Source organism: Cucurbita pepo, chromosome LG03 (assembly GCF_002806865.2).
Source record: "Cucurbita pepo subsp. pepo cultivar mu-cu-16 chromosome LG03, ASM280686v2, whole genome shotgun sequence".
Taxonomy (NCBI): Eukaryota; Viridiplantae; Streptophyta; class Magnoliopsida; order Cucurbitales; family Cucurbitaceae; genus Cucurbita; species Cucurbita pepo.
The window spans coordinates 10,730,249-10,744,923 of record NC_036640.1 but is presented as its reverse complement, the minus strand read 5'-3'; the positions used below and the strand labels follow the sequence as shown (position 1 = coordinate 10,744,923).

The window sequence follows — 14,675 nt, the reverse complement described above, 5'->3', positions numbered from 1 at the left end:
CAGTGTCGGGTGCCTTTGGGTGTGCAACATGAGCCTCGTTGAGAATGAAATGTTGAGATGTTGCCTTCTAACTTGGGCTGGCTTGAGGATGGTTGATGGCCGGGCGTGCGGCTTGAACCTCTATCTAGAAATCAAATTTCATAATTTTTCAATTAACCAATTTTTTTAAATAAATTTTTAAATATTAAATAATAAGAAATTAGAAAAAATAGCTAGAGTTATTAAAAAAAAAATCTGAAATTTTGTCGGAATCATTCTTTCATGTTGCTTTTATATATATATATGAAATTAAAATTTATGGGCGGAAATGTCGAGTTTGAAAACTTAAGGATCAAAATATTACGGATCACACATTTAAAAAATCAAAACCGTAATTTTTCTTATAAATATATGAAATTGAAAGTAAAAAATCTTAATAATATTTTAACCTTTTTACTTTATTTAGGGTAAATCAAATATGCTTGTATAGTAAGGTAGGTATAAAGTTAAAGAAACTTCATCCTTTAATTGTCTATCTTTGTGCCTTTATAAGCAATATTGCTTTTTAATCATGTACTCAAATCCCATGAAAAAGTTGGATATAATTTTCTTAATCATTTTCAAATTTCGTGTTAAATAAAGCTTTAAATTCAAACGAATTAAAAAGAATCATTATTGTGAGATCTCTCGGTTGGAGAGAGGAACAAAGCATTATCAGGGTGTTGAAACCTCTCCTTAACAGACGTGTTTTAAAATCGTGAGACTAACGATGATACGTAACGGGTTAAAGCGGACAATATCTACTAGCAATGACATCAGTCTGTTACAATTGGTATTAGAGCTAGACACTGAGCAGTACGTCAACGAGAACGTTGGGTCTCCAAGGGGGTGAATGGTGAGATTTCACATCAGTTGGAGAGGGAAACAAAACATTATAAGGTATCTCTGATTGGTTAGGGTTTTCATGTCAAATTTCATAGTGTATCTGGTAACTCATGAAAATGGGCTTTTTTAAGGCTTGCTATAGAATAACCCTAATTAAACCGGAAGAGCTAAGAAATAAATATTCGTTCAAAATTAAGAGTTTAAGAATTAATTTGATAATATAAAAAATTAAAAGAAATAAAATAAAATAAAATTTTTAATGATTCCATAGATAAATAGTCCAAATAAATAAATACAAAAAGATAATATTAAATAATATGTGGTGATGAAGCTAGGAGTCACCTACTTAAAAATAGCCTAGTCAGCATTAATGCAATAAATTATATTATTAAATTTTAAATAAAAAGACAAATTCTCCACCCACCTAAACTAGTTTGAAGTGGGATTTGTTTTTTTTTTTTAATTATTTATTTAATTAAGTAATTATTTTGTCATTTATTTATTTATTTTCCTTATTTTCTCAATTATTATTATTATTATTATTCAATTTTTAATATTTTTTATTTGACCTAAAAAGTAATCATAATAAAGTTTTATTTATTTATTTATTTATTTATTTAAAATTTCCCAATTTGGTGTTAGCCTTGGGAGACTATGACTCCTCAACCTCTAAACTTCATTAAATGCAATGAATCTTGGTTTCTACTTTATACTTTTGAAAATTTTAAATGGATTGTGAAAGAGACCATTTATACCTACATTATTGGTTCAAAATTTTGACATGGTCAAGCTGGTGACGGGGTTTATAACCTAACCTAACACGACCTAACTCTTTATATTTTAGTGGGATTGGATAGTAACCAATTGGGTTGGACAGGGTTGTGAACCATAGGTTCGGGTAAGTTAGGTTAACCAAATTAAAAAAGTTTCAACTCGTGAATTGAACTAAAATTTATGTTTCTGAAAAAATTAAATCCGACCCGAATCAAAAAAAGAAAAAATTAACCCAACCGAACCATTGTAGTTTAAGTTCGATAGTCTGAATTATTCGAGTCATTAGGTCGTATGAACACCTGGGCTCGGGCTTGTGACCTTAGAGAAAAAAATCTAAACTGGATAAAGCCCAAAACTCAATTAGTTGGGCCTTCAGTCCAAAACCAGTAATCTTTGTACGGGCAGCCCAAGCCCAGAGTTTGGCCCATTTAGATATTGGGCCGGATATTGCCATGCCTGTAAACATAGTTGTACGATGTCGTTTTAGTTTTTACGATGTCGTTTTGCTTCACATAATTTTCAGCAAGCGGGGGTGTTGAATTTCATTTTCCTGAAATTAAAGAGCAATTTACTGGTTGCTTTGATTTTAATTTTGTGGAGGCTTTGGGGGGTTTTTTCCGATCGGAAATGGCTTCAGTGTCGTCTTCTTCTTCTTCTTCCGCCGCCGTCGTCACTGACAGAAGAGGAATTCCGGCGGCTCAGTTTGTGGAGGACGTTCGTACCTATCTCTCTCAATTAGAACTCGATGTTCAATCCGCCCTTGCTTTTCTCCAAGAGCGGTACTCTCTCGTTCTCTTTCGACTTAATTCAAATCCGGAAATGGCGGCGTTGTTCGCATCAGCTTGATGCTTTTGAATCTGTGTTTTGCTTATTCTCACATGTAGTGATTTGCTGGCACGTGTTGATGTGTTTCTTTCACTTTGAAGTCCTTTTCTAAGTTGTAAGCTACAATCAAGATATTGAGGAGTTGATATATGTGCTAGTGAACTCGATATTTTCTGTTTATCGCTACCAGTTGTGGTATTGCAGCTTTACTTTTAGGGAGCTTTACCTGTTTCTAGTGGCTGAGAGTGTATTGAGCTTTCTAGATTCTTAGTGAAGTTAGTATTTTGGAGTTTCATTATTATTGATGTTTTACTTTTATGGAGTGTCATTATTATTGATGTGGATTGGATTCAAGTTGCGTGATTTAGAGCCCTGTTTTTGAGCTTCTCGATTTCGTAGCGTAAGTCTATAATCCTAGAGCTTTACATGGCTTAGTTAGGTCTTAGATTTTTGTTGCTACGCACTTGACGTGAATCTTGGAATTCTCTCTTCGCTTAGAGTGGTATTTAATACTGAATACGTAAAAATTGCTGGTAGATTTTAGTGAATGAATGTTGTTTAATTCAACTCTTTCCTATGATTTTTTAAAAAAATTGGGTCCCTGGGAGAAGATATTCATGTTTGTTTCTCTACCCCCATTTTTGTACGGTTTTTCATTTTGATGATCCTCTGCAAATATTTCATGCAGACTTCAGCAGTACAAGTTAGTTGAGATGAAGCTCCTTGCTCAACAAAGGGACCTGCAGGTTTTCATTTTTTTTTTTTTTTTTTCTTTTTTAGTTTTTGGATACTGGCTGTCAGATTTTTCGTGTATATGTTCATGTTTTTTTTTTTTTTTAAGTTTTCAAATATTGTCGTCACTATTTTTTCATATTTCTAAAGGCTAAATTATAGAAAATACACATGAAATTTGGGTAAGTGCTTCTATTGTAGGTTTCATGGAATTTGGGGAAGTGCTTCTGAGAAAACGATGGAAGATGTTCCTTACTGGAATGAAATCAAATTGTAGCAACCTCCATTGAAGACAATGAAGAATTGAGATTGAGATTTGAAGTGGTTGAGGATTGGGGAATATGGATTTTAATGTTGGGTAATTCGGGAGTTCTTTTTTATGATAATTGAAAAGAAAATCATTTGGGTTTTTTAATCAGAAATTTTAGTGAAGTTAGGATTTTGCATGGGGGAAGTTGAAAGTGAAAATGAAAAGGTTGGAAGGGAAGAGGGAGAGGGAAGTTCTTGAAACCCACGATTTTGATTTTTGGAGCCAAATGAATAGAACCCTTAATTTTGAAGCAAACCATGAAGTTGATGGCAGTGACATAGGTTGAGGAGTTCCATTTGTTTCATGTTGGCTATATATTGGCCTTAACAACTAAAGCGTCTAAGCCTTCTAGCACTAGTTCCATTTGTTGCATGGAAGAAGAATTTGCAAAGAGAGGGGAAGGAAGAATAATAAACGTTTTTCGTTCCGCTACTAATGGTAAGGGTAATTTTGAAAGGTCAAAAGTACTAATGCTAAAGTTCAAGGGTATTATTAAAGTGAAGTTCAAAGTTCAAGGGTATTTTCTCGAATTTAGCCAATTATTGAATACAATCTGGGTATAAGCTAAACAATTGATGATATTAGATATCAAGATATTCTGAACAAAGAGAGGATGGAGTTTGAGAAATTACAAGTTCTCTTTTGATCATTGGCTTATAAGTATCCTATAATACAAAGGATAAAATGCATGCACAAGGCTAAGCTAAGGTACCTGCCTTGTGTGTATAGCTGTTATGTGTTTGATTTAATGAAGAAGTTATGTGCCTTAGGCTCTCAGCATTATGATTAGGCAGATTCCTTATATAAATGGTACTTTACAATCTTATAAAATGTGTAGCTTGTATTTGACTATTAAGTCAAGGCAATATTTACTATTTTCTCATAGTTGAAGGCAATATTTAATGTGTAGCTACTTAGTCTTGCATAATCATAAATATTGCTCGTGGCTCAACTATCATCCTTTTTTGTGACCCTTCCATCCTTTTTTTTGTCAGGCAAAGATTCCAGACATAAAGAAGTGTTTGGATATAGTTGCTACTTTACAAGCAAAGAAGGATGCAGCCACTGGTGAGGTTCGTCCTTTTGTCTTCAACGGTAGCTTTGGTTATTTACCATCTTAGAGATATGTGGTTATCAAATTGACCAAGTGAATTGCATTATAATATTATCTCATATTGAAATTTATTTTTGATGCAGCAATTTAAAATAATTTCTTATGGGTGCTTGCTTTCCTGAACTGAGGTGCTTGTGTCATATTTTGTTTAAAAATAATTGCCTGAAAACCATTATATAAATGTTTACACAAACGGACCTAAAAGCCTATATTTTAAACATTCTCTTTAAAGGCCTTCATTTCTTTGATTTTCCGTAATCCTATTTTCTTACACCTTCAAAAAGGGGTCCTGTTTTTATCTTTCTGTCTTTGCAATCAAATCCCGATCAGTTCCTGCAATTTTGTATGCCTTAAGCCTTGAAAACATTAATTTCCATTTGAAATTCAACTACTAATTTTATACCATTTGGTTTATAGGGATGTGTGGACTCGTAAACCATTTCCTCATGCTCCCATTGCTTATACTACTGTTTCTTCTTTTCCTCTTATTTATTTATTTATAAATGAAAAAGCCAACTTTATTTGAGTGCTATTCCCATATGGTTTCCTGCTGATAAAAGATGAAAAGAAAGGAATGAAAAAAAAAAAAAAAAAAAAGGCTAGTTTTACAAGTTACATTAATCTATTATACTCTTGATAACTCTTATTGAATTTTATCAATTTGTTCATGCTTTATGTGCATCCTTAAAGATGATAAAATAGAATATCACAGGCTGTAAACATAAGAATCTGCTAGGGCTTACTGGACAATTATTAATTGCTAAAGTAAAAGTATAGGACTATCACTTGCTGTTGTCAAATAGCCTTAGCTAGATGGTGGCTTTGGTTTTGTTGTTTTTCTCTTGGAGTATAAGCTTCTACTTTTAAAGTTCTGAGCAGCTTCGAGCTATGGGATTTCCTTACTTTTACCAGCTTGAACTAGAATTTTCTTGAGCCATTTGCTTATCTTTAGCTATCATGCACAGCCACTTGTAGCAGATTTTGAGATCTCTGAAGGCATATATTCCCGGGCTCGTATCGAGGAAACTGACTCAGTTTGTCTGTGGCTTGGTGCAAATGTCATGCTGGATTATTCATGTGAAGAGGTTACAGATATTTCTTTGAAAAATTCCCTTCAATTATTTTTTTTCCATTCCTTATCCAATTTTGGAATAAAGTACACTAGTTATGGCTGTCTTCACATTTGCTGGTGCAGGCCACAGCCCTCCTACAGAAGAATCTAGATAATGCTAAAGCAAGCTTAGAAGTTCTTGTTGCCGATCTACAGTTTCTGAGGGACCAGGTGACAATAACTCAGGTAAGCACCCCTTTCTGTTTCAAACTATTTGTTGAGTGAATATTTTCTGCTGAAAAAGTCATAATAACGTGAAACTTCCTTTTGAAAGATAAGGCAACATAACCCATTGTTTAGAAACTCTAAACTAGGCAGGTTTTGAAGTCATTAACGGACAACTCTTCAGCCAAAATAGTTGGAATTTGCTAGAAATGAATGTGAAATAGGAAGACATTCAAATATCTCTGTCTTGTCTGATTTGAATGCCATATTATCTGAAGTGAATTAGCGTTGAGTCATTAAACGACGTTGTTGGTAGCCAATCGTACTAAAATAATTTTAAGATAATTTTTTCATATCAAGTTAATGGGTTATACTTGGAAGTTTAATCTCCAAACCTTCAATATTGTGTCGAAAAGGTTTCTAAAGATTAACGGCATGTAATTAGTGTCTAAACTTTCAATATTGTGTCTTATAGGTCATGGTAGTATGTATGTCTATTTACAACTCACCGTCTTATTAGACCCGAATTCAATTGTATGTCTAATGGCCCCTCGTGAATATTAAAAAAATCTCAAATATTTAGCCATTCCAAGTTTTATTTTATTTATAATATACATAATCTTTTGTTACTTTTTAGGACAATTCATAATGAACACAATTTTCAAGTGCATGCTATATAGGTCATCATTGAATAAAGAGTGACATGCTAAGTCAATCTCTAGTTTGTTACAATTCTGATGCTGCACAACATGTAACAGGTGACGATAGCCCGGGTTTACAACTGGGACGTTCATCAGCGTCGAATTCAGCTGGCTGGCGCCAGTGTAGAAGACTCATAAGTTCTCTCACGACCCTCCGAAATTTCATTGTTGGCAAAGAATCCATTTCCTGATTGCCAGTCCCATCCTGATCCATACCTTTTGAATTTAGGCCATTCAAAATTTCCTTTTGTTGTCATTGTCAAAAAAAAAAAAAAAAAGAAANAACCTTTTCATTTGAGGGCTCTGATCTCACCTACACTTTCAGGCATACTCCCCATAACAAAAAAAGCAAAACCATCGTAGAAGAAAAGTAATGCCTATATCTAGGATGAGGTTTGTTATATATTAGGATGCTTTTTGTGCCTTGCTTGTTCTGTTACATTTGTTAGATTCTGCTGCTGTAGTTTTTGGGATGACGGGCGTCTCGGGTGCGGATGCGTTACTCGGTTTAGTGACTTCATAACTTTCTGATTTCGAGTAGTTCGTAATTGTGATGTGGGTAAGAAGACTTGGGAGAATGAGTCTCAAATATGTTTCTATTAGGTTCTTGTTTTAAAAACTAGGAAAAGTTGTATTTCTGGTTGTGTTACAATTTTACTGTGCTACAATTATAATAGTTTTGTGTTTATTTTTAAATCCTATTAATGTTCTAATTATATATATATATATATATATATTTATTGGGACGGTGGTATATTTTCAGTTTCAGAAGCAATGAATGAGTTCCTTTTTTATGGATCTTTCAATGTTGTCTAATTGTCTGTTTTTTTCCCCTTTTTCCTGTTTCCTTTTTGTTTCCTTTATCTTTATGCTATTTTCTGTTAAAGTTGCCAAATTTGCGGGATCTGGAGAGATTCAAACTTCTTACCTTTTGGTCGAAATCACAATTCAGATAAAAATGTTCAAATTTTAGAGATTAAATAAACATAAAATTAAACTTATGGTTCAATCTTCTCGAACAAAACCGTTGGGCTATGATTACCTGATGAAATGAGCCATATAATGTTAATGTTATGGTTTTGTGAGGAATTTGATTTTTTGGTCTCGGCATAATTCAAGTTTAATGTGATTTGACTTTATCTTGTGGTAATTTGAACAACATTCTTTTCATTGAGTTTATTTTAACATCGTTTATTTTAAGAGATTGAGATGATTTGGTTCATATCATTTTAAAAGAATTTGAATATTTTTGAGAATATAAACCTTAACTAATTGAGCAATATTTAAGTGACAACACCAAATCGATATGTTTGACCTATATCTTTTTTTTTATTGACTCTTATACGGAACGTCTTGAAATAATACCATGAGTGGGGGATTCAATTAATCGAGAGCCAGAAGCTAAAATTTCACCTCAGTCATCAATAGGTTTAATTAGGGTGTTTATAACACGACCTAAATAAGCCTCCCTTACCGGTATTTGAGCCATTCTTCCCGTTGCTTTTACAGAACTTTCCTCCTGTATCACCAAACCATCCCCCCCTCCCCGACACCAACATTATTTGATTCCAAAATTTAGGGCTATGTCTATAGCACCCGAGCAACTTTTTAGATTATGTAAGAAAAGGAAAAACTTTCGAATTCATATTTTTTTTTATTAAAAAAAAAAGAAAAGAAAAGAAATAATAATAATAAAATAAAATAAAAGACAAAAAAAAGCTAAAGCTAAAGAAGATGGAAGAAACTTACAAAAGTGTTCATTGGATATTCTTGTAATTCCACACTTTATATTAACACTTTTGGATAGAAAAAGAACTCTTTCATTAATTTATTTAAAAAAAAATAGTTTTAGAATAATTTTACATACACCCTTATACTTTATCATAATTAAATTTCTAACTCTATACTTTTAAAAGTTTACGTAAATGAAATTCAATGTAAAATGTTTTCTTTATAAATATTTAATATATACTCTATAATGTCACATTTTATTAATTCAAATAAGGCGTGGTCTAATATTTAAAAGTAGGAAGGTTAAAAATGTAATTTAATTTATTATTTTTAATTTAACTGCCGTAAAAAATAAATGATTATTCATCTTCGGATAATTAGTATTTGATCTATTAAATTATATTGATAAATAATTTTACTTAAACACAAGAAATGTAATAAATTTAGATATGTATAAATAATATTATAGTAATGTCAAGATGAAAAAATATTAGAGTATCCTAATAAATAAAAGAGGGGTATTTTAGTCATTTTTACCCGGACAAAAATGGAGGGCGACCAAATAAAATAGGAACCGACGTGATTGACCTTGTGAAGAAGATGATGTTTGTGAATTAAATGGCAAATTCAGTTTCAGCCTCCTTTTCTTTGTCACATGGCCTTCACACCCTTCAATTTCAATACTCCTTTTCAAACCCTCAATTATTTATTTATTTATTAATTATTTTTTTTTTTGTCTCAAATGAAAAATAAATATTTGAGAATTTAGTTTCTAAAATTTTATTTTAAAAAAATTTCAAAATTAAATTTATAAGTTTATTAGTCAGAGATCTCAAATGATTGGTGATTAGCAATCAAAACCTACTAGGATTGGGTACTAGTGACCAACAATCAGTTCGACGACTGGATCAGTGGCTAAGGACTAGGACCAGTGATTGAGATCGTGATCAAGGATTACTGATCAATGGCGACCACCGACCAACGAACTACTACTAACCACCACCCACCACCGACGACCGAGGTCGAGGGCCGATACAATTGACCACTTTAACGATGTTCAGTGGTTGTTAGTGTAACGGCCCAGATCCACCGCTAGCAAATATTGTCCTCGTTGGGTTTTCCCTCAAGGCTTTAAAACGGGTCTCTTAGGGGAAGGTTTCGTGAGGACATCACTATCTACCCCCCTTCGGGGCCCAGCGTACTCGCTGGCACTCTTTCCGCCCAGCGTCCTTACTGGCACATCGCCTCGTGTCTATCCCCCTTTGAGGAACAGCGAGAAGGTTGGCACATCGTCCGGGCTCTAATACCATTTTTAACGACCCAGATCCACCACTAGCAAATATTGTCCTCTTTGGGCTTTCCCTTTCGGGCTTCCCCTCAAGCCTTTAAAAAACATCTACTGGGGGAAGGTTTCCACACCCTTATAAATGATGGTTTGTTCTTCTCCCCAACCAATGTAAGACATCATAGTTAGCCCCAATCCTAATAGCCAGTAACCGGTTGTTAGTCATCAAAACGAAAGCTAGTCTCTAACCTTAGCTGCTAGCCACCAATCACCAGTCTCGATCGCTAGTCTTCATTCTCCTCCCAATTGTTTGTCTCGATAGCTAGTTCGACTTCCATATAAAAACCCTTTTTTAATTAAAAAAAAAAAAAAAAAAAAAAAAAAAAAAAAAAAANCCCAACATGCTATTAGTATCATCCATAGAAAATGCATAGCTACCTACTCCATGTTGACACTCTCCAATCTCAATGAGGAAATATTTGAATATTATAATATAATATAATATAATATAATATAATATAATATAATATAATATAATATAATATATAATAATTAATTAATATCATAGTTTATAATTGACTTAGGTTGAATGGTTGGAATCCAATTTAATTTATAATGTCACGGGTTATTGTATTTTCCTATACCATATTATAAAAATATAAATTGTATTTAGTTTTGACTCATTCTTCCCCTTCTTTTAATTATTATGAATAATCAAATATTTTAATTATAGTAATTCAAATTTATTAAATGTTGACCAAGTCTTCCGAATTTATTTATTTATTTAAAACATCAATTTTAATTCATGTTCGGTCAAATCCAAATCATGTACCAATTGGAATTTGTTTATTTGTTATTATGCACCGAACTATATCAGAATCTATAAAGTTTTATCTTGATAATAATTTTCTACGTGCAGAATTAGGAAGTTGGTCATCCTTTACGTGACGGAGAATCTTATAGGGTCGTGGATTTGTAATTAAAATAGGATGACGTTGAAATGGAGATGGACCCTCGATAGATATCTATGTTAACTAGCGAGTTCATTGTTGGCATATCATTTTAAGTGGGGATTGCTCGATCTGCTATCATCGTGCAAAGAGCGAGATTTATGTAGTTTTAAGTTAGCACGTATGCTACTGTTCTTGGAAAGTAACGGGTAGTCGTCATAGAAAGTTAATCATTTTTTACGAGTTTCTTGGTGTTCACAGTTCGCCTAAGCCTCCCATAGTGTCTTATGTATGGACCAAGTCGAGCTAAAGGTTTGACATTTTGTTTAAAGTCAAAGACTTGTATTCATTGAAATTTTTTTTAGATAATTTTAAAAATTCAAAATTAAAATTAAAATTTAATAAAGTAAGAGCTTAAAGGATTGGGAGAAGGAAAACGATATGTCGTCTTCACATTCACCGTCGTCTCTCTCTCTCCCACTTGTCGTTTTTTGTTATTATTAGACGGCGTCGTTTGATATCCTTATACGCGTTTTTCTTTTTGTAACTTTTTAAGCACCGCCGCTTAAATGTTTTAAAATTAATTTATTTCTACGATTAATTCGAACCCACTCAACTATATATAATTAATTTTGTTGACTTTGACCCTCAAATAAAAAAATAATATTTTTCTATTGAAATGAATTTTGAAATTTGGGTCTTGAAATTGATGATTGAATTATTATAAAAAAAAAAAAAGGAAAATTTGTGGTTTATTATTTATTATATTATTTATTTGGATAGCTCCCAAATGCCGCAATTATCGCTGCTTATTTATTTATTTTATATAATAATAATAATAATAATAATAATAATATTATTATTATTAATTAAACACATTTCTGAAAATTGATTAGGTCAACGGGTTAGGTTCCAATATATTAATTATTAAAAATCTCTGTCTCTCTCCCAAGAGTTTAATTCAGAAAGGAACTAACTACTCAACTAACCCATTATATCTGTTGCAACACTATATAGTTTTAAATAATATTCATCTTTATATAAATATAAATAATTTATATTCCTAAATTTTATTCGATTATATCAATTAAAATCTTAAATTTAAATAATTCGCTTTTAAATGCAGAGATTAATGGAACATTAAAAAAAAAATTGTTCAAAATTAATATTTTAAAAGTTGAAGGACTAAAATATAATTAAATAAAATGTTAATTTTTTCTTTTTTAAGAAAATGTGATTCATATTATTTTTAAAAAATAAAAAATAATCAGATTTTTCCTATATATTTATAGAAACCCCAACTAATTACTTCCTATACATTGATATAATGAATGCATATTTACATTTTTCTATATTTAAAATTATCGAAAATATTATTATAATTATTTTTCAAAAATAAATATAAAAATCTAGTGACCAAAAAAGTCGAAAGATTTTTTATTTATTAATATATTAAATTCGTATTGCTGGGGGTATAAATGTAATTTCACAGCACTAAAACCTAGTTGTAAAGTTGTGGGCCATGATTTTTAGGCAAAGGCCCACTTCTTTGTAACAGGACCATCTAATTTAACATATTTTAATTAATTACCAAATATATTTATTATTTTTTAAACATTTTATTTTTCAAGTGGCACGGAAAGAAACACCAACATATATAGAACCGCACGTGCCAAACTCTCTCTCCCTAAAATGCCCCCGTTTATTTATTTATTTTGTGAAAATAAAATTAATATTTTGATATTTTCCATTTATTTTCAATTAAATTTTATTTATTTATTTAATGGATTTAATGATTTATGTGCGTAGTGTTACATTAAATATGATTTCTAGTGTTTATAATAAATTGAAAATTATATATATATATTTTAAAAGTAATAAATAAAAGCTATTTTTTAAGAAATTCTAAACGATTTTTAAATTAAATCAAATTAAATCCACAATTTTTATTAAAAAAAAAAAAAACACTTTTTTTGCCTACGTGTACACGGCCATTAAGAATCTAGTTTACACTGGAACCGGTTAACCGGTCAAAACTCCGCGTTTCAGAAGTCTCCCTTTTCGCCAGTCCTCTGTCATTTATTGCGAACACCGATCCAGTCACTCTTGTTTCTATGCCCATCGGTTACCGCCACGTGTCGGTCATTATCCTAGGTGGGAAAACTTACACCCCAAGCTGTTCTCCAAATCCCAAAATCACTCTTTTTCTCTCTCTACAAAGAATATATTGTTATGTGTTAATTCTTTTTTTTTCCGATCGATCAAAATGGACAAGAAGCTTGAAGACACAATGATGGGGTCTGAGAATTCTGCCGGAAAATACTCTCCGGTGGGGTTTTCCGATGACTTCTCGGCGACTAGCTTTGGTTCTTCTAATTCCTTTGACTTATTGGGGAGTGGAATTGATTTTTACAATCCTTTATCTTCCTTGTTTGATTTGGTTTCTACGACGGCGCCGCTGCTTTCCTCACCGGCCTCCACCGTGCCGGAGTCGTCGGAGGTTGTCAATGCTCCGCCCACTCCTAATTCTTCCTCCGTTTCTTCTTACTCCAATGACGCTGCCGCCATTGATGAAGTTGACAAGAACAACACCGAGAAGCCTTCTTCTTCTAATGTGTAAGAAATTATTATTTTTCCCATTTTTTATTTTTTATTTACATTTTTAAATTATTTTAGTTTATATTTTCTTCTTTAGATCTAAGTTTACATATATATATATATATAAATAAAAGATGTAATTTTGAGTTTGATGATTTTTTTCTTTTTATTAAATTTTTTAATTTTATGGTTTTTTTTTTATTTTAAATATTTGATTTTAGGTTGAAGCCAAAAAAGAAGAACCCGAAGAAGCAAAGAGAGCCGAGATTTGCTTTCATGACGAAGAGTGATATTGATCATCTCGACGATGGGTATCGGTGGCGAAAGTACGGTCAAAAAGCCGTGAAGAACAGTCCGTACCCTAGGTTCGTCTTCTTCATATTTTCGTAATGATATGATATTGTTCACTCTTAATCATGAGGTGATAACGTTATACTGATAAAACAGAAGCTATTACCGTTGTACTACGGTAGGGTGTGGTGTGAAGAAGAGAGTGGAGCGATTGTCCAACGACCATTCGACCGTCGTTACAACTTACGAAGGCAAACACACCCATCAAAGTCCAATAATGCCACGAGGTAGTATCAGAATCCTACCGGAATCCAATCTCGACGTTACTACCACCACCGGACTTTTATTCCAACCCAACACACCCCAACCCTTCATGTATAGCCCTCCACCGCCATTTCTAACAATCAACTCGTTGTCAACGAACCCACGTCCTCCTTCTTCCTTCCCGCCACCACCGCCACCGCCACCGCCACCGTCGTCTCAAGCTTCCGTGCTCCGAGACCACGGGCTTCTACAAGACTTGGTGCCATTGCAAATGAGGAAGGAACCAAAAGATGAACAAAATGGATGAATTATTCTCTCTTTTCGGTACGTTTTCAACCATTTTGCATCGTTTTTTGAGCTGATTTTGGTTTTCAAAGATGGATTATATTAGTCTTAGCTGTGTTTTATCTATGACTCATTATTCCTTTGTAACTAATCTTAGCCAAAAAAAACCAAGTTGTTTACTATATGATCTTGTCATTTTACCTCAATATTCTTCATGTTCCATCTCTTATAACCTAGGATTAGGGTTTGTCTTTTAATTCCCATATTAAAAAACCGAACCATTATGCATGAAACTCGGACGAAAACACCGAACAAATGGATTATTATACGAAACAGAACGAAAAACAACACTCGAACGAACAATTTTCCCTTTTCGATGTCTTAAAGTAAAAAAAAATCACGTTTTTTTACAAACCCTCTTCAAAAAATTTCAAAAAATCGATAATTACGTTAAAAGTTTATAGCTTGTCCCGACACGTTAAATCACGACCGAACCTAAAAATCGTATATATATGTATGTATATATGAAGGCTTGATAAGGCAAGTGGTGTGATTTAAGCCAAGGTGAGGTGTAAATTACAAAAACCAACCAATGGGCAATTTGATGAGCTGTGTCTTGGTTTTGCTTAATTTGGTTTGTATTTATCCTAGTTTTTTGCTAAAAATTTTGCGGAA

General features: G+C 32.6%; 2 protein-coding genes across 2 annotated transcripts; both read left to right on the top strand.

Moving 5' to 3' along the window:
- The first annotated feature begins 2,187 nt into the window (after positions 1-2,187).
- LOC111791831 (probable prefoldin subunit 3) lies at positions 2,188-7,292 on the top strand. The gene is made up of 6 exons (XM_023673315.1): positions 2,188-2,417; positions 3,152-3,209; positions 4,501-4,578; positions 5,585-5,704; positions 5,815-5,916; positions 6,654-7,292. Exons 1-6 carry the CDS (start codon positions 2,266-2,268, stop codon positions 6,732-6,734), a joined length of 591 nt encoding a protein of 196 aa, XP_023529083.1. The 5' UTR covers positions 2,188-2,265; the 3' UTR covers positions 6,735-7,292.
- A 5,544-nt stretch (positions 7,293-12,836) lies between these two features.
- Positions 12,837-14,150, top strand: LOC111791491 (probable WRKY transcription factor 48). The gene is made up of 3 exons (XM_023672863.1): positions 12,837-13,178; positions 13,382-13,525; positions 13,608-14,150. The coding sequence occupies exons 1-3, from the start codon at positions 12,853-12,855 to the stop codon at positions 14,020-14,022; spliced, it is 885 nt and encodes a 294-aa protein (XP_023528631.1). The 5' UTR covers positions 12,837-12,852; the 3' UTR covers positions 14,023-14,150.
- Positions 14,151-14,675: the final 525 nt, after the last annotated feature.